The 23,916-nt window shown below is 39.5% G+C and overlaps 1 protein-coding gene across 2 annotated transcripts in view; it reads right to left on the bottom strand.

Moving 5' to 3' along the window:
* Positions 1 to 23,916, bottom strand: part of LOC121578286 (contactin-4) — a 192,648-nt gene that overhangs the window by 88,938 nt on the left and 79,794 nt on the right. For both annotated transcript variants that reach the window (XM_041892555.1, XM_041892556.1), the window contains exon 5: positions 13,050 to 13,145. In XM_041892555.1, coding sequence (XP_041748489.1) covers positions 13,050 to 13,145 — 96 coding nt within the window. The remainder of the gene's footprint in view (positions 1 to 13,049; positions 13,146 to 23,916) is intronic.

Genomic DNA, 23,916 nt, shown 5'->3' with positions numbered 1-23,916 from the left:
GTCTAATCTGACCAGAGTACCTTCTTCCATATGTTTGGGGAGTCTCCCACATGCCTTTTGGCGAACGCCAAACGTGTTTGCTTATTGTTTTGTTTAAGCAATGGCTTTTTTCAGGCCACTCTTCCGTAAAGCCCAGCTCTGTGGAGTGTACGGCATAAAGTGGTCCTATGGACAGATACTCCAATCTCCGCTGTGGCGCTTTGCAGCTCCTTCAGGGTTATCTTTGGTCTCTTTGTTGCCGCTCTGATTAATGCCCTCCTAGCCTGGTCCGTGAGTTTGGTGGGCGGCCCTCTCTTGGCATGTTTGTTGTGGTGCCATATTCTTTCCATTTTTTAATAATGGATTTAATGGTGCTCCGTGGGATGTTCAAAGTTTCAGATATTTTTTTATAACCCAACCCTGATCTGTACTTCTCCACAACTTTGTCCCTGATCTGTTTGGAGAGCTCCTTGGTCTTCATGGTGCTGCTTGCTTGGTGGTGCCCCTTGCTTAGTTGTGTTGCAGACTCTGGGGCCTTTCAGAACAGGTGCATATATGGAAAATGTATGCACTCACTAACTGTAAGTCGCTCTGGATAAGAGCGTCTGCTAAATGACTTAAATGTAAATGTAAATGTAAATATATACTGAGATCATGTGACAGATCATGTGACACTTAGATTGCACACAGGTGGACTTTATTTAACTAATTATGTGACTTCTGAAGGTAATTGGTTGCACCAGATCTTATTTAGGGGCTTCATAGCAAAGGGGGTGAATGCACCACTTTTCCGTTATTTATTTTGTAGAATTTTATGAAACAAGTTAGTTTTTTCATTTCACTTTACCAATTTGGACTATTTTGTGTATGTCCATTACATGAAATCCAAATAAAAATTAATTTTAATTACAGGTTGTAAAGCAACAAAATAGGAAAAACGCCAACGGGATGAATACTGGCACTGTATCTACATGTAGCAGGACGGCAGGCTCCAAGCCTCAGTTCCTTCTTTGCTGATCCCAGAGGCAGAGCCCCCTGGGAGCCCCCTGCAGAGTCAGCATGCTATAAAAACAATACATATTCATCTGAACATGGGGAATAATTATGACAAGGGTGAACAACATGTGCAGCGTAGGCCTGCATCAACAGACAAAACAACCCATCTATCAATACAATATGGTTGTTAAGGTTTATAGTAAGGGCATATCAGTTGGTTAGATCCTTCTGAGTTATGAGTTGCATCAGTGTTAATACTGGTGTGTTGATTCTTCATCATGCATTATCAGTGTCATGGTTTCAATTAATATTAATAATGGCACAGCTGTCTGATCATCTGGTATTAATATACATGTAAAGTTTACTCTGACTACAATATGCATTTTTAATTACTGTGCTACAAACACAGGCAGCAGCATCCTGGCGATAAACAAACTTCAAACAAAAAGGTTACTAATAGTCGTGTTCAAAGTTTAATATAGTCCCTAGAAGAAGTATTGTACCGTGACATGTGTGGAGCTGTTGGACAAACCCATAGAGGTGTCACAAAACTAATTTCTCAGTTTCTCTGAAATATTGCTTTAGTTTCACTGAGACGATGTCCTTTCAGGTCCAATAGTCTGGTGAGCATCAAAATAAGGCAAAATCACACACAAAATAAAACTACACAAAATAACAGCTTCACTCTAAATTTGGTACAATCAGTGCCCACTGCTTTATATAACTAGAGGCAGTCTTCCTCCAAAAGACTGCCTCTCCTCTCTGCTGGAAACGTAGAATTCCATCCCACAGCCTCTGTGAAAAACACCCCCTGAAAGTAATGCCACTCCAATTGTGTTTCAAAGTGCAGTGCGCCCAAATTTGCTCCAGGCTCCAAGAATCCTCTTCCTCCCCACATTCTGTTCCTTTACATGACTTGACAGAGTGCACATGCTCCGTGTTCTCAAATCCCGGGGTCTTAGGGCAGAAAGAATGGAGGGATACACAATACAGCATCCCTATTCTAAGTGGATGTGCACAAGTGATTTCAGTCTTGAGTGCCCCTAAAAGTTCTCTCTCCATTATAAAATGGAGGTCAGATGCATTAGGTCCAGGACTAAAAACAGTAATTGAGTAATACAAAGACCAAGGCTAAGTCACACAGGCAGCACACTAATGTAGTGTGCTTTGAGAGAGCGAAAGTGACAGCCTTTCAGCCTCTCTGACTTCTCTGATATGAGGTGAATATGGGAGCCCAAGGTAGATATTTGACTCTCCACTGCAGATTTCTGGAAACGCTTGCAACAAATACAGCAAACAGAGATGATTATAACCTTATCATTAAAATATCATTTCAACAATGCTAATAATAGCATGTAAGCACGACTGTGTCTACTTCAAATCTATGTGTATTCTGTTATAACGACCACACATTCCCAGCATGTTCCCAATGCTAGAACATTGGCCTGTCAAAATAGGATGTGCATCAGTGGAGGGGAGGCAGCTCCTTGCTCTGTCTGCGCTTGTATCTGGCCTGGCAGTCTGTGTCATCCCTGATCTGCACCCAGCCCCGTCTCCCTGCCTGTCTCTCTTCTGCTGACTACGAGGAGCAGGTAGGCTCTGCATGCGGACATTGGCCTTCGGCAAAAAATAACAGCCCATGTCAAAATATCATTGCCATTCCATAACTTCACAAAACTGGTAATAATCATGTTCATTTTAATGACCACTTTAATCCATACCACATGATCAAAAAATGAAATTTGACAACGATTCTGAGGTAAAATCATATTAAAAAAGTAGTAGTCAGTGTCTTTGAACCTTGATGTCTTTAACATAAAAGCATACCAATTCTGCAAAATATCACATATATATTTGAAATGATAGGATCACTGATTAGCAAATATGTTAATAATTGGAAGGTGTGGGTCGATAAGATCAGTCTGGTCATTGGCTGCCCATCTCATTATGTCCTGGGCTAGATAAACCTGAGTGTATGAGCAAAGCTCATTTAGATCTAGACATGGTGACCACAGTAGATAAGGCGCATAGTGGAGACAGATTTAGATCTGAGAAATATTCTTGCAAAATCATACACAAACTCTATGATTTATTTTAATGTAGTTATTAATCATCTAGAGAGCTTACAATTAATCAAAGCTTTTCCAATACTGAACTGCAAATAAACTGGCCAAATCAGAGGGCACATGTATTAACATACAGTAGATAGATTGGAGACATAAGGAGTCCAATGTGTTCCTTCCTCACCCACTTCTAGGCTGCTACTGTACACCACAAAATTGAATAGAACACTTCATGTGCCACACTGAAAAGCAATAAGTGAAAGCAATGCACTCCAATAACATTAACAGCACAATAATTGTGAAGAGCCCTATAAAACGTTGAGTTATAGAACACATGAATAATATTGTGCCCTACTTTACCTGTTTGAGAACACTGATTCAGATGGCAAGTTGGCATTTATTGTCAGGAATCTTGCCCCACAAAGCCACAAAGTCATACAAACCTAACCCTAACCTTAACCACACAACTAACCCTAATGCCTAAACCTAACCTTAAATGGTTGTTTTCATAGATCTTTATGATACAGACATTTTTTACTTCACAGCTGGCCCATCTAGCAGAAATCACTCAGTTCTGCCTCCACAACCCAGTATCACAGATTAGTTTGAAATAGAAACAAATTGCTTATTGGAAATCCGAGACAGGCACACGAAAAATTACTTTCATTTGTATGCAGTACACAATTTTGCATACAGTGAATTTCAATCACAGATAAAGACAGTAGGTTACTTAAGGCAGAAATGATAGGAGGGAGGTTGGTTGGGGAGGATGGATGGATGGGTGGGCGTATAACACGAACGTCTAGCAACCCAAACAAATTGGAATATGTGTAATGTACACAAATGCGTTATGAAGAAAGAAAATTGGGTAATACACACGAAATGCACTCTGATGAAAATAGTGCGATAGTCCAGTATTTTGTTTGCCTGTCATGAATTTCGAATAAGTAATTGTTATCTATTTCACAATTAGTTGTGACAGGCTGTTGGCTTCCAGGGCAAGATTCATGACAATAAACGTCAACCTGCATTCAGATGGTGCCTCGACAATGTTTTTATGCCATGACAGACCTGTATTACTGCAGGTCAAGGCACGAAGAAAATGTTTAATGGCGGCACCATTTCCTTTTATCATATACACCTGAGGTCAATCAATATACTGTAAATGAAAGGGATTTGTGTTCAAAGTACATTTGAGAAAGAAGACAGTATATCAATGCAATCTTTCCAGGGAGGAAAGGAAACATCCATCTATTGATTGAATTGTACCATAACCACACAGCCAGACAGCCAACTCTCCATCAATCTCTTAGCTTATCAAATAGAGCGACCATTACAGCAAGCAATATTAAAAGCAAACAAGCAGCTGCAATTTCACTTCAGCAATATTGCTATACTTTTGAGAATTTAACATACACAAGCCAAAAGTATTTAATATGAGAAGGAACACAACACAATGCAGTTGACTTTAAAGATGCACTATGCAGAAATCGCTCTGCCATTTCCTGGTTGCAAAAATTCTAATAGTTCGCCTAATTTCAGTTTATGTGACAAAACAAGCAAGTATAGTGTAGAGAATCATTGTACCAGCTAAACCGATGTGAAATATATTTTCCATAACCAAAAATATTGTATTTTCAGCTGTTTGAAGCTGCTCTACAAAACCGAAAGTAAAACAAAAAGCAAAACGTAGGAATGGGAAGCATAGAAATTACACACATAGAACAGATCTACCGCTTCTTAAACTTGCTTTCAATGGGAATGACAGATCTATAACTCTGATTTCTATGTGAATTTGGTCGGCTCGCCCTAAAAGTTACATATTGCAGCTTTAATTCCTTGCAACCCTGAAAGCTGGAGCGTTGTCATCGTAATGGTTAGCAACAACACTGTATTCCGTGCACAAGCACAAGCTGGTACTCTGCTACCCAAGCTTGTTGTTGAGCACAGAACAGAACCGAACTGAGTGTTGTTTTCCAGGATTGTTATTTTCTCCTTGCAGAGCAGCTAACATGCAGTGTATTCCTCGAGGGATGAAATCCCCACTGGCATTGAGGGATTTGTGTTTATGTACTGGGGCACGGGAGTCTGGGGAGATGACGTGTGGCTGGAGTCCAGCAGAAAGGAACGAGGTGCTTACACACAGCCAACTAGATAGCATAGCAGGAAAGGCACCTGCAATTACACTCCCCTCACACCACACACACATCAAATACAACGACAACAACAACAACTCAATGCTATTTACTCCATACTCTGAGAAGCTTAAACGTCTTTCAGGTTTCCCTGGAGTATGATGTCAGTTTGTGTGTGTGTATTCCCATTCACACTGTGAATGTGACCTTCCTACAGTTGCCTACTGTATGTACACGGATCATTCTATGGGTACATATTTCCCCCCCTCCAAATGAACCATCTTGTAAGAAAATGAAAGATTACACTACAGGTTAAACTACAGGTAACTGCCAAAATAAACGAGACAACAACATAAAGTGCCTTAATAGGGTTTTGGGACATAGATTCTACAAGTGTCTGGAACTCTATTGGAAGGATGTGACACCATTCTTCTACGATAAATTATGTTGTCTCATCTACGAGAAGTTCTGTTGATGGTGTTGGAAAACGCTGTCTCATGCGTCGCTCCAGAATCTCCCAAAGTATTCAGATCTGGTGACTGCTTATTAAACCATTCAGTGGCCCCTTGTGCCCTGTGGATGGGGGCATTGTCATCCTATGGGGCCATAGCCATGTTAGTCAAAATAATGGTCAAAATAATGGCCTGCCCAGCATTTTTATACATGACCCTAAGCATGATGGGATGTTAATTGCTTAAATAACTCAGGAACCACACCTGTCTGGAAGCACCTGCTTTCAATATACTTTGTATCCCTCATTTACTCAAGTGTTTCCTTTATTTTGGCAGTTACCTGTATGTACTGTACGCAAAGTTGTTTTATCAAGGGAGTGAACAATGTCTCTGTACGGTAATGGAGTACAATTATTTTCACAGTTATATATATATATTTATTTTTTATTTACAGTAGTGTATGTATGTCTGTATGAAAGCCTCTACCTTGTACTTGATACCAATATGGGAAACGGGTCAATAACACTATTACAGTATATCCCCGTAGGAAACACATGCATCTCACTTGTGTGTGTGTGTGTGTGTGTGTCTTTAGTATGCTAGGAAGATGTGCCATGTGTGCTATTCCAAACGGGTTCGGCAAATTACATTCTGTGGGGATTCTTCCTCTGGCAGTAGCCAGAGTGTAAAAATGTGTCTCAATACAGTATTTTAGAGTTATCAACTCAGGAGTTTATTTATGGAGATTATAAAATGTGTCATCCACTAATCAGATTATATATAAACCCTGACAGCAAACCCTTCTGAAATACGGAGTCACAGATGACCTGTAAATGCATTTTGAGTAAACATTCTGCTGGTGTGTGCTGCTAAACCATCAGGTGTAAGGCAATGTGAACTCACACCCCTGTGTCCCTAGCTAGGAATAGAATATAAAGACATCTTTCTCTTTCTTTCTTTCTCTCTCTTGCTCTCTCTCTAACGCAGTCGCACACGCCCAGGCACACACACACACACACACACACACACACACACACACACACACACACACACCGCGCGCGCGCCCTTGCCAGTAGATCACACAGCTCAATCTGCATGTTTTGAGCCCACTATGCATGCACTCTGCTGCACAGGGAGCTTGTGGACAGCTGTCTGTTATACATTATGGGTCCCCTAACATCCACTCAGGCAGAGGCCCAGTGGAGCCCTGGGGATACACTGGCACTCAAGGCTGGAACCCATGGCCTTGCCCACCAACATACGGTAATGAATAAGAATACTGCACCACCCACATGCAGGATTTGATTGAGCTACTGGTTTCATGAGATACAACTTGGCATGATGGCAGATTGTTGTCACCATCGCTTGTCATAGGTTGTCACTATCTTGAAGACATGCTAAGAGAGACACCCCTCATCGTGTCAAACGAGTGACATACGATGTAATTGCTTCCCCAACGCATCATACTTGTGAGGCATCACTACAGTCTGCACTCATGGCTTGGGTACATACTATATGCAGTCAGGTCCAAAATTATTGGCACCCTTGATAAAGAGCAAAAAAAGACTGTATAAAATAAATAATCCAAATACTGAGCTATATTGCATTCTCAAAATTATATTATTTTATACTAATACAATTGCTCAGTGAAAGAGATATTATTTAACAAGTAAAACATTTTTAAATACCTTTCAATACCTCATCTTGCGAGGACAATGGCACTGAGCCTTTTTCTAAAATGTTTTATGAGCTGGAGAACACATTGGGAGGGATCTTAGACCATTCCTCCATACAGAATAATTCCAGATCCTTGATCTCCTTCATCTGTGCTGATGGACTGCCCTCCTCAATTGAAAGCACATGTTTTCAATGGAGTTCAAGTCCAGAAACTGAGATGGCAATTGCAAAATGTAGATTTTGGGGTCAATTAACAATTTCTTTGTGGATTTTGATGTGTGCTTGGGGTTATTGTCTTGCTGGAAGATCCACTTGCGGCCAAGTTTCAGCCTCTTGGCAGAGGCAACCAGGTTTTGGCTAAAATGTCCTGGTACTGGGTAAAGTTCATGATGCCATCGACCTTAGCAAGGGCCCCAGGACCAGTGGAAGCAAAATACCACCATAACATCAAAGATCCACCACCATATTGTACAGTAGGTATGGGGTTATTTTCTGCATATGCATCTTTCTTTCGTTCTTACATTTGTTGGATGACACTTTGGCCATGCACACTTGCGGTGAAAGAAAGAATATCATAACTATTTAAAAAAATCATAGAATATACAGTATTTGTAATATTTATTTTATACAGTATTTTTTGCTAATCTTTATCAAGGGTGCCAATAATTTTGGACCTGACTGTATACTATGGAGCCTTCCACGATCTCCATTTATTGTATTCCTGAGCTATTACACTCAGTCTGATGTAAATTCATACAGTCAGCAGTTAAATATTATCGGTGCATCTCATTTTATTATTACACTACAAAGACAGCAACATCATACAACTTTGAAGTACGAAGTCTTCCTTCTGTTCAAACACAGCACATCAGCTGAGTGGGAAGGACTACGCGAAGACACTCACAATGACCGACTGCACCAGCACAGGGATATACACGCTGAGGTATACTATTTTGTTTTGTTCCTAGCATATGACTTATCAGAGGCTAACTTTGAAAACCGTGCAGGAACAAAAAATGGAAACCTACTTTCTATGAAGAAATGTTCCATCAATAGAATTCCTCCAACAGGAAGTAGAGTAACATTCTATGGGGAAAATATTTCAAATTAACCTTGGTCTTTGAGAAGAAATATCACCTTTCTTCATTCTTTCTGAAACAACATTGTGAGAATTAAAATGATGTTCCACTTGACATTACTAAGAAGACTCACAGAGAAACACTTTTAATTGACAGGCTGAGACGGTACCATGCATCGGTAGTGAGTCACCAGCCTCGAGGTGGCCTCTGTTATATGTATTAACATGTCTGATGTGTTTGAAATGTTTTCTCTCCTTTCTTAGACAAGAAGTAATGGGTTTATTGAAATACAAACTAAAGTGGAGATGTCATCCCCAAACAGGGTCTTCGAGCCAGTGGCCAGCCCTCCACTGAATACATTAGATATGGAATTATCAACAATGAAAATATGAGAGTAGATCAGGATACTATTAACAATGCCTTTTTCTAGATGGAGGACTATGATAAAGGTAAGTGGAAAGGGTTGAATCCTACCTTGTTCCAGGCAGTTTTCTGTACCTTTGTTTCAGCTTAGTCACTGGCACCAAAATATGAAATATGCACATCTGAAATTGTAATTGGGCATGGCGCCTGCCAAGCTTCTGTTAGGAACAATCCCAACAGGCTACAAACTACAAATTGCTACAGCCCTTTTTTTTTATCACCGATCCCTCCACTTGCTGTACTACCCTGCAGGGGTAGTAGGTGAATTTATGACATCTGTGAGAGAGGTTTGAGTGAGTGAGGCAAAACAGGTGTTGCATTTAATCGCTCCTGAAAGAGATGGGAGCCATCACATCTGATCCATCTGCCAAAACAAGCAAAGGAGGTGACAGCCTAAATGATAGCACAAATATGATTAGAAATATGTGGATACCCTATTTTCCAGATGTGTGCCTACAGTAGCAGTTCATGCATATAATTATAGCATGAGAAAAAGCACTGTCATTCGAATGTGTTACTGTAACTCATTGCTATATCAGCGTCCTACTGAAGCTATAAGACCTGTAGGAAGAAGAGACTTAGAGACTTGAGGAAACTGTTTGTTATATGAGATAAGCTCTTCCTCACACAATGCTGCCGCACGGTAAGCTAAAGTGACATAAACCAGAACAGAAAAAAATAACATCCTGGCTGAAAGGGAATTGTTTTGATTTCTACCAGTTTCTCTCTCAGAAATATTAAAATACACAAATAACAAGAACACATTTTGGTACTCAAGCTTTGTCATCTCGGCTGCACATTCAGTTCAGATATTTCAGAAATATTGAGTGGGTACAAAATGACCTCATGCAATATATATATATATATATATATATATATATATATATATATATATATATACAGTGGGGGAAAAAAGTATTTTGTCAGCCACCAATTGTGCAAGTTCTCCCACTTAAAAAGATGAGAGAGGCCTGTAATTTTCATCATAGGTACACGTCAACTATGACAGACAAATTGAGAAAAAAAAATCCAGAAAATCACATTGTATGATTTTTTATGAATTTATTTGCAAATTATGGTGGAAAATAAGTATTTGGTCACCAACAAACAAGCAATATTTCTGGCTCTCACAGACCTGTAACTTCTTCTTTAAGAGGCTCCTCTGTCCTCCACTCGTTACCTGTATTAATGGCACCTGTTTGAACTTGTTATCAGTATAAAAGACACCTGTCCACAACCTCAAACAGTCACACTCCAAACTCCACTATGGCCAAGACCAAAGAGGTGTCAAAGGACACCAGAAACAAAATTGTGGACCTGCACTAGGCTGGGAAGACTGAATCTGCAATAGGTAAGCAGCTTGGTTTGAAGAAATCAACTGTGGGAGCAATTATTAGGAAATGGAAGACATACAAGACCACTGATAATCTCCCTCGATCTGGGGCTCCACGCAAGATCTCACCCCGTGGGGTCAAAATGATCACAAGAACGGTGAGCAAAATTCCCAGAACCACACGGGGGGACCTAGTGAATGACCTGCAGAGAGCTGGGACCAAAGTAACAAAGCCTACCATCAGTAAAACACTACGCCGCCAGGGACTCAAATCCTGCAGTGCCAGACGTGTCCCCCTGCTTAAGCCAGTACATGTCCAGGCCCGTCTGAAGTTTGCTAGAGTGCCTTTGGATGATCCAGAAGAGGATTGGGAGAATGTCATATGGTCAGATGAAACCAAAATATAACTTTTTGGTAAAAACTCAACTCGTCGTGTTTGGAGGACAAAGAATGCTGAGTTGCATCCAAAGAACACCATACCTACTGTGAAGCATGGGGGTGGAAACATCATGCTTTGGGGCTGTTTTTCTGCAAAGGGACCAGGACGACTGATCTGTGTAAAGGAAAGAATGAATGGGGCCATGTATCGTGAGATTGAGTGAAAACCTCCTTCCATCAGCAAGGGCATTGAAGATGAAACGTGGCTGGGTCTTTCAGCATGACAATGATCCCAAACACACCGCCCGGGCAACGAAGGAGTGGCTTCGTAAGAAGCATTTCAAGGTCCTGGAGTGGCCTAGCCAGTCTCCAGATCTCAACCCCATAGAAAATCTTTGAAGGGAGTTGAAAGTCCGTGTTGCCCAGCGACAGCCCCAAAACATCACTGCTCTAGAGGAGATCTGCATGGAGGAATGGGCCAAAATACCAGCAACAGTGTGTGAAAACCTTGTGAAGACTTACAGAAAACGTTTGACCTGTGTCATTGCCAACAAAGGGTATATAACAAAGTATTGAGAAACTTTTGTTATTGACCAAATACTTATTTTCCACCAAAATTTGCAAATAAATTCATTAAAAATCTTACAATGTGATTTTCTCTTTTTTTTTTCTCTCAATTTGTCTGTCATAGTTGTCGTGTACCTATGATGAAAATTACAGGCCTCTCTCATCTTTTTAAGTGGGAGAACTTGCACAATTGGTGGCTGACTAAATACTTTTTTCCCCCACTGTGTATATATATATATATATATATATATATATATATATATATATATATATATATATATATATATATATATTCAATAGCAATACAATTTTAATTCTTCATCAGCCACAGCATATTACTGTGGGTTGAAACTATGTATAAAGTTCAGCCTTCACAATTCATCTGTCAGACACCAGACACCCTTTTCAAGTATAGGGAATGCAAACCTATCCTCTTCACTTCTGAGAATTCTTCACTTTCTAAGAAGTGGTGATAACTAAAGCAATTAATTTTTTCTCTTTTAACTTGTTAAGAATGTATTAACGTAAGTGTGAGCTAAAATAGAACACACAATATAAGCAACATACTGTATGGTTCACCATGGAAAATATACAGAAATTCTACTTGCTTTTGAAAAGTAATTAATTGTTCTATTTCATCATGTAAGGATATTCAGCAGAACTGTAATTGATAGTTCTCAGTTCTGATGGGTTTATAGTTCTGTGTGAAAGAAACTACGGACCAACCCATAGTAATTTGAACATTCCTTGGATATGAAACACTTTTAAAGCTAGAATCTGCAGTTGCTAAATCCATTTTTGGACTTAATGATATAAATTAAAGATATACCCATTGATTCTTGAGGAATATAACTTGCAAATGCCTTGTGAGCTTAGTTCAACTGTCGTAACCCATCAGAACCCAAAATATTGTATAAGCTTGTTTTACTCCAACGTTTGTAAACAACATAAATGTAAACACACACTGTATGGTTAACATGGTTAAAACTATAATGTTGATATAATGGATAGTCAGTCCTTGCATCCATAGCTCAGTCTATGATTTTGAGAGCGGTTACATTTCTCCATATCCATCCCTCAGCTTTTTACCAAAACAGAGGCGGGGAAGGGCTTTGTTATTGTTTCAACTGCAAATTGTAGCTTTAATTGAGCAACACTGTCAACACAAGTAATAAGAGGCTAAAACACACACTGCTCTTTTAATGAATAAAAGTAATCAGACTGATATGGGAAAATAATATAATATAAATAATATATGCCATTTAGCAGCCGCTTTTACCCAGTCATGCATACATACATTTTACATACAGATGGTCCCGGGAATCAAACCCACTCTCCTGACATTGCAAGTGCCATACTCTACCAACTGAGCTACAGAGGACCATGGAAGGCACAGAAAGGGCGAGGAGGCCTGAGAGGTGGTCATATAAATCCAATAAATGAATCTCAACACAGAGTCCATCCTATGAAGGAGAGGTAGGACTCCAAGGCTGGTAGGGAGAGGAAGCTAAACTCTATACAGAGGAGAATGGCTTGACACCCCATGGTTAGCAGAGGATGATAATGTTTGATCTATCTATTGGATACCGGGAATGATCTGTTGGAGATCACTTGGCCTTAGCTCCCCACAGAGGCTGGTAAAGAGGGTGTTGGTTGCCCCTAGTGAGTTATAGGCTAGAGGCACACAAACACCTTCGTCTCCAGAGGGCAGTTCGGCAAGCTAACACTTGCTGACGGTCTAAGGAACATGAGCAAGACGAAGATAAGCAGCTCCAGGAGCCGAGAGTAGCAGAGAGAAGATGTCTGTCTGGAAACTCCACACTCGATTTCTGATGCCTCAGCCTCTGACATTTCTTAAGACAGCTGTTTGAAAAGTTTAAATGTGTTCAGGAGAGACAGAGACGTGTTATAGCCTAATAAGCAGGTGACAGAGTATGGCTCAGTTATCACTGTGGTTGTTTTCTTACCTCCAGAGTGAGATGGGGGACCACACAGCAGCACCACCCCCTGTCCCTCGCGAACTGACACTGAGCTTCTTCTGTGGGTCTTGAAGTTTTCCATGTCTGAAAAATAATAGGCATAATGTAATACTCCATGCTGGGTTGTGGCCCGACAAATCTTTGATAGTGTGCAAGACAAAACAGACAAAAACAACATGTTTGTGCAGAGCAAGAAAACAGAGCATACAAATTTGAGAAATCAAAAGAAAAGAAAGACTCACTTTCGGTCAAATTGAACAATCTAACATCTAACTTATCAAAAGTAAACATTGGTCAGAAAGGAAGATAGTGAGAAGTACACTGCATGGCCAAAAGTATATGGACACCTGCTCGACCAACTGTAAAGTTTGGTGGAGGAGGAATAATGGTCTGGGGCTGTTTTTCATGGTTCGGGCTAGGCCCCTTAGTTCCAGTGAAGGGAAATCTTAACGCTACAAACAGGTGAAACATGAAAGTGGCTTCCCCAAACTGTTGCCACAAAGTTGGAAGCACATAATCATCTACAATGTCATTGTATGCTGTAGCATTAAGATTTCCATTCACTGGAACTAAGGGGCCTAGCCCGAACCATAAAAAACAGCCCCAGACCATTATTCCTCCTCCACCAAACTTTACAGTGGGCACTATGCATTGGGGTAGGTAGCGTTCTCTTAGCATCCGCCAAACCCAGATTCGGCCGACGGACTGCCAGATGGTGAAGCGTGATTCATTACTCCAGAGAACACGTTTCCACAGCTCCAGAGTCCAATGGTGGCAAGCTTTACACCGCTCAAGCTGACGCTTAGCTTTGTGCATGGTGATCTTAGGCTTGTGTGCGGCTGCTCGGTCATGGAAACCCATTTCATGAAGCTCCCAACGAACAGTTACTGTGCTGACATTGCTTCTAGAGGCAGTTTGGAACTCGGTAGTGAGTGTTGCAACCGAGGACAGACGATTCTTACTCACTATGCGCTTCAGCACTCGCCGGTCCCGTTCTGTGAGCTTGTGTGGCCTACCACTTCGCAGCTGAGCCGTTGTTGCTACTAGACGTTTCCACTTCACAATAACAGCACTTACAGTTGACTGGGGCAACTCTAGCAGGAGAGAAATTTGACGAACTGACTTGTTGGAAAGGTGACATCCTATGACGGTGCCATGTTGAAAGTCACTGAGCTCTCCAATATGGGCCATTCTACTGCCAAAGTTTGTCTATTGAGATTCCATGGCTGTGTGCTCGATTTCATACACCTGTCAGCAACGGGTGTGGCTGAAATAGCCAAATCCACTAATTTAAAGGGGTGTCCACAAACTTTTGGCCATGTAGTGTATATTTAGCTGGAGATGAATAGTCATGATGGAAATCCCTGTGAGCCATGCCTTGTGCAGTAAGTACACACATTTGGGGGTGGTAAACAGCCTTAAGCTTTGCCTCAGGCTAAATCCCCCTGTGACTGAGTGTTTACTGAGGGATCCCAAGCCTCAATGTGATAATAATGTCACACACAGTGGCATCATTAGCTTCACCCCGGATGTTTTTTGTCCAGCCCCGAACCTTTTGATGGTCCAATAATAATAATACTAATAAAAGTATATATATATTTTGTATTTGGTCGAGATTTCAAAACGCAGTGGACTGCTCACGTCCCTTGACCCCTCCCAGACCTACAGCGCCGTTTAAATGTGAATGTCATCGCTCAGCAAAACGCCTGTCACTCAGTCAGTCTGCAGAGCAAATATAGATATTCAAAACCTCTTCCTAAAGAGAGGTAGAAAAAGCGAGCAGGTTGAGCATGAGCAGGCAGCAGTGAATGAGGTGGAGAGGGCAGCACAGACAGAAAGTCAAAGTGCAGCCGCAGCAGCAGAGTTAGCCACAGGTTTGTACAGGGATGATGGTAGCTAACTAGCTAGTCTCCCTACGCATAAGGGTATGCTAATGCTAATAAGCTAGCGTTCGCGCTCAGCCTTCTTATGCTATTGGGTGTCAGACAGAGTTATTTAACATTATATTTTGTGAATATGCAAGCTAATGATGTTGATATAAGTCATGATATTAGGAAAAGTGTTTATTTGCAGCGAGTGTATTTGATTGGTTTCGTTTTGTAGCTAGCTTGGCTGGCTAGCCACTTTGGTAGCTACTGGCTGGCTGGCTAGCTAGCTGAGACTGAAGCAGTTTCCCCCTGTGGACTGAAGCTGAACTTTACTACAACTAGATATTTAACCCTGTTTAAAATGGGTAATGTTGAGGTGGTAGAATTGACAAAATGAAAATAATCATAGAGGTCTTATTCCATTCTACAGGTAAACATGCTTGTCTCATGTCTGTTATTTCCATTTAGGCTATGCAACTATTTGTAAAAAACTGCCAATTATTAAATTTGGTAATTATTTGTATTTACTTTTATTTATTCAGGAGAGCCCAATTGAGACCAGTGTCTCATTTGCAATGGTGACCTGATGACAAAAATACCATCAACACAACAACAAAAAGATAAAAAATACAAAACGGCTATAAATACATTACATCAGGTTATTACAACAAGTTATAATAGTCAATTGAAACAATTGCACACTTCAGTGAACTAATTGAACAACATAGTTTTAAACTGCCCTATTGGCACCAGGGAATCCAGGTGTAATTTGTTTTGTAAGGTATTCCATAACTGTGGTGTGTTAAAACTAAAGGCGGATTTACCAAACGCTGTGTAGACAAGCGGGACCTCAAGAGTTAACCAACCCTGCAAACGGGTTTGGTATCTCATGTTTTTATATTTCAACAGGGAGGTGAGGTATATTGGACGCTTGTGGAGCAGAGCTTTGTACACAAGAAGGGAGTAATGAAGTGATCTACAGGATGTATTTCATTGAGCTTTTATTTGTATTACTCTTTTTTATTCACTTAGCTACATAATCTTTCTATTGTTGTTGCATTGTCGAGAGGTGAACCTGCAAGTCAGCATTTCATTGCACTGTGTACTCCATTTATATCATGTGTATATGACAAATAAACAAACTTGAACTTGAACTTAGAAGGGAAGGGGGTCATTCCGTGACCATGAGAAATCCACTATACACAAAGCTACAATGGTGTCTTGGAAGAGAGACACGTGATCATATACAAATGTAAGCAAGGTTTGAAATGATTATGTTATAATCAAATATTATATTTGTTTGGGCTTCTTGCAGTCAATTTCTTGTGGGCTGCCAGTTGGGGAACCCTGCAGTAAAGATTGTTTAATCAATTGGATCACACTACACAAACAATCATTTGATTAGCACCCCTTCTATTACATCTTCGATATTTAATAGGGTATCAAACAGCATATACAACATGGTGCAACCATATAGGAATCACTACCACATGATTATTACTGTTATCCACACTAGATTAGAATCATTGTTGCACGGCTGAGCCAGCCGAAAAAATATCACAGCTGAGGCAGACAGCAACATAACTTTCATCATGTAATTTCACGTCTGAAATGATGAACTCATAGTCTCGGAACATCAAAAAGGCATTATTGGACCCAAAGTGTTGTGCATAAAACCAATAAGGCCCAAATCAATAGGGGCTCCAAAACAAATGAGGACTCCAGTATGCAGAAAGTATTTTGCTTTGCCTAAGTCACACATGAAGGATTTTAATGGCTCCAGTGGTTATCAGGTTTCCATTGTGTTTTATTCATCACTCTCACTCCCGCAAACATTACAAAGCAATTCAAAAATGGCTTAGAAACTAAATGTACCTTTTTATTGAAACTAATTTATGTTTGACAATTTCGTGCAATTTACCCCTCTATTGTTGCCCGGCGGATCTGGGTAAAGGTAATTCGGAGAGCACAGAACAGTCTTCATGGATGAGTGTGCAGAGAGTCTCGGGTGGGAGCTGGATAAATATGGGGAACTGCAATCGGGAACTTCTCAATGCCTTTCAAGAGGCTGTAAGCAGTGATTAGATTTGGAATAATGCCATACCTACCACAAACATGAAAGGAGCAGTTCCGCAAAACAGATGCATTTGTTTGGGGGAAAAAAGCTGCACAGACAGGTACTGTAGATAACACACAAAGACAAAACAGATGCAGTGAGCTTGTGAAAACAGTGGACAAATCCCCCTGACTCCCTCCTCTCCCCCTTGATATTTCCCAAACACTACTGAATGTTCCATTTTGTTTATTTGTATTGACACTGTTTAAAGTGGGGACAGTATGAATTGAACCAGTGGTAATTTACAGCAAGTGACTAAAATGAAACCTGTCTACACAGAAATGGGCCAAGTTAGAAAGAATTTGACTGTTGGGGACACAGATAGTGATAAGCAGGACATTCATACTGTATCTTTCTACCACAGGGAACAAAGATACATTTATTTGATAACGGGTGATATGGCAGATTTAAGAGCACCTATTGTTCAAATTTGATTAATTAACTTTAATTAACCTTAATTAACCTTAATTAACCTTGCTCTGTAATATGCTCCATATTGTCATGTCACCTCGAGCAGCGATGCAGGAATGAAAGCTCTCTCTCTTTCCAGGGCGACTCAGTGGAAAAGTCTTGAGCATCTCTCTCTTCAACCAACCCAACCTGCTTTGAAACTAGATTGCTGATTAGTTCTGCTCCAGGAGCAGATTTAAATGTAAAATTAATGGGCTCACTGATTTATGAAGAGGACTATAAGGTCAGCTAATATATGTCATACTGGCTATGGGACAAGTCTATTAGGAGGCAGGCTTTAATTATTTCTTAAAACATAAATCTCCTCTGAACCCATGTAGGAACACACTTTTGCTAATAGCTATTTGAGACTCTTAAGCTCTATTAAGAAAATATATTCGTTGCAACTTCTCACAGATTAATATGAGATTTGGCAATTTGGAGTCAATTATATGCATCTACCTCAGCAATTTAACTGATAAAAAAAAGGAATGAATGAATCTCATATTTTCTTTCTCACTGCAAAAAGAGAGATGCATTTTGTTGATACCATATAATTGACCCGCACACTGGTAGAGATCAGTAGAAAGTTTATTTCATTTTGGGAAAAATGTTTGTTGAATACATTCTATTCTGAACATATTCTACTACTTCCAAAGCTGTTTCTATGCTATGGCAGTTCAACTATAGACAGTATTACTGGTCAAAGTGAACATGATCTCTGAATTGACTGGGCTTCATTGTCTGCATGTGAACTCTCCATTTGGGAAGTCTAGACTGCTTGACTTTTCTCTATCAAAACACAAATGTAATGAATGACTTGCAGATGTCCCGAGCATATGTGCCCATGGAGGTAATTCTGTGTCTATATTGGTCCAATCTTGGAATCGGGGGATTGGTAACAAAAGGTTTGGAGTGGCACCGCCGCCCTCTTTCATCTCAACACAGGATGGGGTGCTAGATAAAAGCCACAGAAAGCCTAGGAAATAGAGAGCCTAAAGGAACAAAGTGGACAAAAGCATTGGACATCTAAGGTGCTGAATTAATTAAATAAAGTATCTTTTTGGGCATTATTTGGGATTGAGATAAAAGCCATCGTAGTAAAAAGAAGCAGTACTGGGACCACTTCACTGCAAGTGCAGGAGGCCATTTTTTGATAATCCTGATAAAACACACACACACACACACACAAAGAGAATGGCAGTGGTAAAATTCACTGTGCCCCCTCCTGTCCTAAAAGCCAAAACAGAGCAAACAAACCATTGTTGCAAAAAGGGCCTGAAGAGCCCAGCAGAAATCCTTAATACAGTATGATACAGCCCATGTCTTAAGAGGAGCCTCTGCAGAGTCAGAGTGGCCAGTGCTGGGGAGGGACTTAACCAAATGCATGCTCCTCTAGGCACATAGCTGTGCACATGTGCTCTTTTTGTTAAAAAAACAAAGCATGCAGTCAGCCTTCAAGGGACATTTCAAATCATTCACATCAGTCGCAACAAAAAAGACAGGCCTTGTATATGTTGGTATTGAACTACTCTTCCCCATGATTTTTTTGAGAAATTAAAAAGGAAATATATAAATAAATACAAAACAAGCAAGAAAGAATTGCTTCATAGTTTCAAGACTGGTCACGTCTTTCCATTCCATCTAAACATACACACAAGAGAAGAAAAACAGAAGACACTAGCAATACAATAACGTAGGTCAATGTCAATAATGGAACCAGCTAACTATAATAAATCACAGTTTGAATGTGATGCTCTATCCAATTAGCGTCCATTATTTTAAGGGTGGGATGACATTACACACAATGATCCAGATGAACCTGATGATCACATCCCAGCTATATGAGCGTTCTAAATGCCAGGAGAACTTATCATACTTCAACAAGGCTGTCCAAGCAGAACAATGGGATTCATTACGCAACCAACTTCTGGAGGTACGATTTACTACCATGATGGGGTCAGAGCTGAAGGGACTGAGGGTCTATTTCAATGATGTTCTACTCTAGAACCTATCACACACCATACACAGCATAATTAAATAAGTTTGTCATCATGACTTGATCTTTGGAAGTACTGTAGATGTGTTGCTATCAGATATCACACTTTGTTGACGATGATCTGTTTTTGTTTGACATGGACCATAGTACTATTTCTGTCTTCTCTACCCCTGCAGTTCGGAAAGCAATTATGATATTTTAAGCACTTTGGCCACAGTATCTCTATTTGAGGTATAGAGTGAGGTAGACTTTCTCCTCACAGCAGGCTGTGTAGGGGCTATAGCAAGGTCTCCTTGATGGTCGAGATCCTGGAGAGGCTTTTGATGGTTTCCACATCCTTCCCTTTCCGCTGAACTCAGAAACCAACCCCGGAGGATTCGCAGGGGATTGAAAGTTAGACTCCTCTTTGCACACTTAACTTACTCCACCTGGGTTAACTGGAGCTGACATTGCATCATAGAGTAGGTTCAAATGTGCAGTAATGAGTGATCTTTCTTTTCATTTTGTTCTTATCAAAGAAGAACCATTCAAAGCCACAAATGGGAGAAATGCACATGATATCAACTGCATACAGTACTGTACAGATCCAGTACCTGCATTCCATGCAAGAAAAAGTTTAAATAGCTGGTAGATATTTACCCTTCATTAACTCAGCTTACTGTACTCTCTCTATACACATTATCACAACAGCTGGAGAGTAGTGTTTAGGAATTATTCACATTTAAATGAGGGATTAATGTATATCCTCCAGGGCTTGTGGTCTGCTCTTGTGATTTAGTGGGCCTCCCACTCCTCTTTCTATTCTGGTTAGAGCTAGTTTGCGCTGTTCTGTGAAGGGAGTAGTATACAGCGTTGTACGAGATCTTCAGTTTCATGGCAATTTCTCGCATGGAATAGCCTTTATTTCTCAGAACAAGAATAGACTGACGAGTTTCAGAAGAAAGTTATTTGTTTCTGGCCATTTTGAGCCTGTAATCGAACACACAATTGCTGATGCTCCAGATACTCAACTAGTCTCAAGAAGGCCAGTTTTATTGCTTCTTTAATCAGCACAACAGTTTTCAGCTGTGCTAACATAATTGCAAAAGGGTTTTCTAATGATCAATTAGCCTTTTAAAATGATAAACTTGGATTATCAAACACAACGTGCCATTGGAACACAGGACTGATGGTTGCTGATAATGGGCCTCTGTCCGCCTATGTAGATATTCCATTAAAAATCTGCCGTTTCCAGCTACAATAGCCATTTACAACATTAACAATGTCTACACTGTATTTCTGATCAATTTGATGTTATTTTAATGGACAAAAAAAATGCTTTTCTTTCGAAAGCACGGACATTTCTAAGTGAACCCAAACTTTTGAACGGTAGTGTAAATCTAGAGCCCAGTTTTAAAAAAGGGAAATAAAAAACAGCAAATCTGTAATTGCACATGTTCTGTGAGAGAAATACATATGTGCTCTATGAATATAAACTAAAAACAACTGAGGACTGTTTTGTAGCAAAATATATATAAAAATGTCTGTCCTAACATACTTTTAATCTGGACCCACATTTCCATTTCCATTGCCAACATATACCTATTCTATAACTAATTATTGGTATGTTTTCAGTCTAACGCTGCAGTCAAACTTGAATACACTTTTTAACAATGTATCACATTCAAAGCATGGCCTTTGAAGAAGTTCCCACATAACAAGTCAACTCTGGGACTCAGACACATTGGATATACAAGCTAGACATCAGTATGAATTATGGGTGTACATCTTTTACATAATCACTGATAATGAATCAATAGAAATAGTAATCAAGGTCAGACGGTATTGAGTGAGAGAGTGGCCCTCTATCCATCAGTTAGCCAGAAGACAGGACCAACTCTTCACCGGCAGCACCACCATCCACCAAAAGGTCAGAGAGGGAAGGGTAACGCCAAATTATTTGGAGCACTGCCATTCTCATGGGGGTAACCTTGACGGTCCAGTAGAATATCTAGAGGAACATAACTTTTTCCAACTGAAGAATCTGTACCTATTGAAACTTTACACTGTACACTCTTAGAAAAAAGGGTTAAAAAAGGGTTCTTCAGCTGTCCCCATAGGATAACCCTTTTTGGTTCCAGGCAGAACCCTTTTTGGTTCCAGGTAGAACCCTTTTGGGTTTCAAGTAGAACCATCTGTAGAAAGAGTTCTACATGGAACCCAAAAGGGTTCTTCAAAGGGTTCTCCTATGGGGACAGCCAAATAACCATTTAAGATTCTAGATAACACCTTTTTTTCTAAGAGTGTAGGAAGCAGAGTGCTGATTATTGTCCATAGTGAAATTCAGACCATACCCATCGGGTATTACTAGTAGACCAAAAAATATATCCAAGCATGACTGCAATCTCTTAATTATAAGCAGATACAGTTGGTTTAAGATATTCGTGCTCAATGTCACTTCAAGTTCATAGACATGGAAATGAGAAGCTGAAAAACTAGCCATTGGTTTAAAGGAGGCAGGAAGCAACAGTTCCAACATCAGAGGATTTGCACCCACAGAGCAAACAAATTGAACATTACATCCATCAGGGCGAGTGTATCCTAAGGGCGTGAAGAAGTTGTGAGGAATAAATGATACTTACCATGAATATTAAGAGATAATATTAATTCTGAATATTAACACCAGAATGAAATAAACATGACAGTTGTTGTACAAAATGGAAAAGGATTGATACAGTGTTGAAAGGGTCTGGATGAGATAAAGAGAAGATACAGTGGTTGAGAGATTGTCAAAAACCTAAGGAAATCAATCTTCTTATTTAATCATCCTTTGCATTCTTAAAAATGTGTATGTTTAGCCAGTCATTCCTTGATAAACCTAAGGAAATTCATCACAATTATGTATTATAAAAAAAGATTACAGTACACAAGAAACATGATTAAAACACTATGCATGAGGTTCACGTTCAATGATGATTTGAATAAAAAAACACTTTATTTACCCAGAATTCAATTACTGAATTAGGAAGCAGAGCTTGTCCTTCAGACAATATCAATGCGTCCATAATGACAATGATCCATTTCCTATGGCTCTTACTGACAAGGCTTTCAATATCTGTGCAATTAAAGCAAGCCAATTCAGGAGGAAAGGCAGAGAAAAACATATATTCTTAAAGTATTTGATGTTCATTGTTCTTGGTCTCTTTTTATTATCTCAACTCTGCAAGGTCAAGCTCCAGTGGAATAATCACAGAGCATATTTTAGAACACTAAATAGCCAACTTTCATTACGCTTCTCTGGAAGAAGATGGTATTGATTGATGCATAACTTCATAGAATTCATTTTAAGAGCAATAACATATTTCATTAATTCAATCTGCTCATGGACAGAATGTATTATTGATTGAGATGAAGTGGGCACACTGACATAACACACACCACCGCAGCACGAGCTTTGGATTTTATTGCATTATTTGAGCTTAAAATGTACATTTAGTGGAATTTTATTTAAAAAAAATATATATGTTTGGAATTGAAATACCTTCAATATTATTTATTTCCATGTTGGCTCTTTGCCTGGAAATGCACTTGTCTGGAGCAAAGGATCCCAATTTCAAATTCTCCAAAAAAGTGTTTAAAATTCTAAAAAATGGCAAACAATTATATTACCTGAAAAGTTACCAGAAAAGTTATTATACCTCTGTGACTTGAAATAATATTTCTCTCAGAACTTTGATTCCTAAAATATGTGTCCAGAGATTTGGTTTACTTCGTTAGATGTCTAAAATTCTAAATTAATCAGCAATGAGCAGGGTCAGCTATACGCCTTATTCATGTCATCATTACATGTTATGCAACAAAACCACATATTGTCTGTAAAGTTCTCTACTTTTGATAGATTTAAACAAACAATATTGGAATCACCATGGTCTCAACCATAAACTGTCAACTCCATGTGCCTGATAGATTCAAATAGAATATACATTTTGGTTCAAATATGGTACATCAACTCCGTCAGATTTTTGTCTAACGTCAACTCTGTCTGAGTGCTGAAAGATCTGATAGAATGGCTTTGTTTTTATTGGGGATTTTCAAATGAGGCATTTCCATAATTTACAAATGTTGGTATTGAACTTTAGTTTTAGAGGAAAGAATATGTCTGTTTTGAGTATCTGTTGTCAACTCCGTCAGTGGCTTGTCAGCTCCGTCACTGATGGCTAACCCCCTTAAGATAATTTTTGTCAATATTCTGAAAAAATATTGTAATTGTTGCTCTGCAACATTGAAGTATTTGAAATGGTAGACCTAAGGGATAATATTTGCTTTATAAATGTTTTTTATGTTCTAAATCTAGAAAAATATGCCAAAATGCTAATGAAATTAGCCCTGGAGCATTTAATAATGCTATAAAACAAAACAAAGAGAAGTTTGGAGATGTGTATT

The sequence above is a fragment of the Coregonus clupeaformis genome, chromosome 12 (genome assembly GCF_020615455.1).
Source record: "Coregonus clupeaformis isolate EN_2021a chromosome 12, ASM2061545v1, whole genome shotgun sequence".
Taxonomy (NCBI): Eukaryota; Metazoa; Chordata; class Actinopteri; order Salmoniformes; family Salmonidae; genus Coregonus; species Coregonus clupeaformis.
The sequence above is the reverse complement of the archived record's forward strand: the minus strand, read 5'-3'. Positions and strand labels throughout refer to the sequence as shown.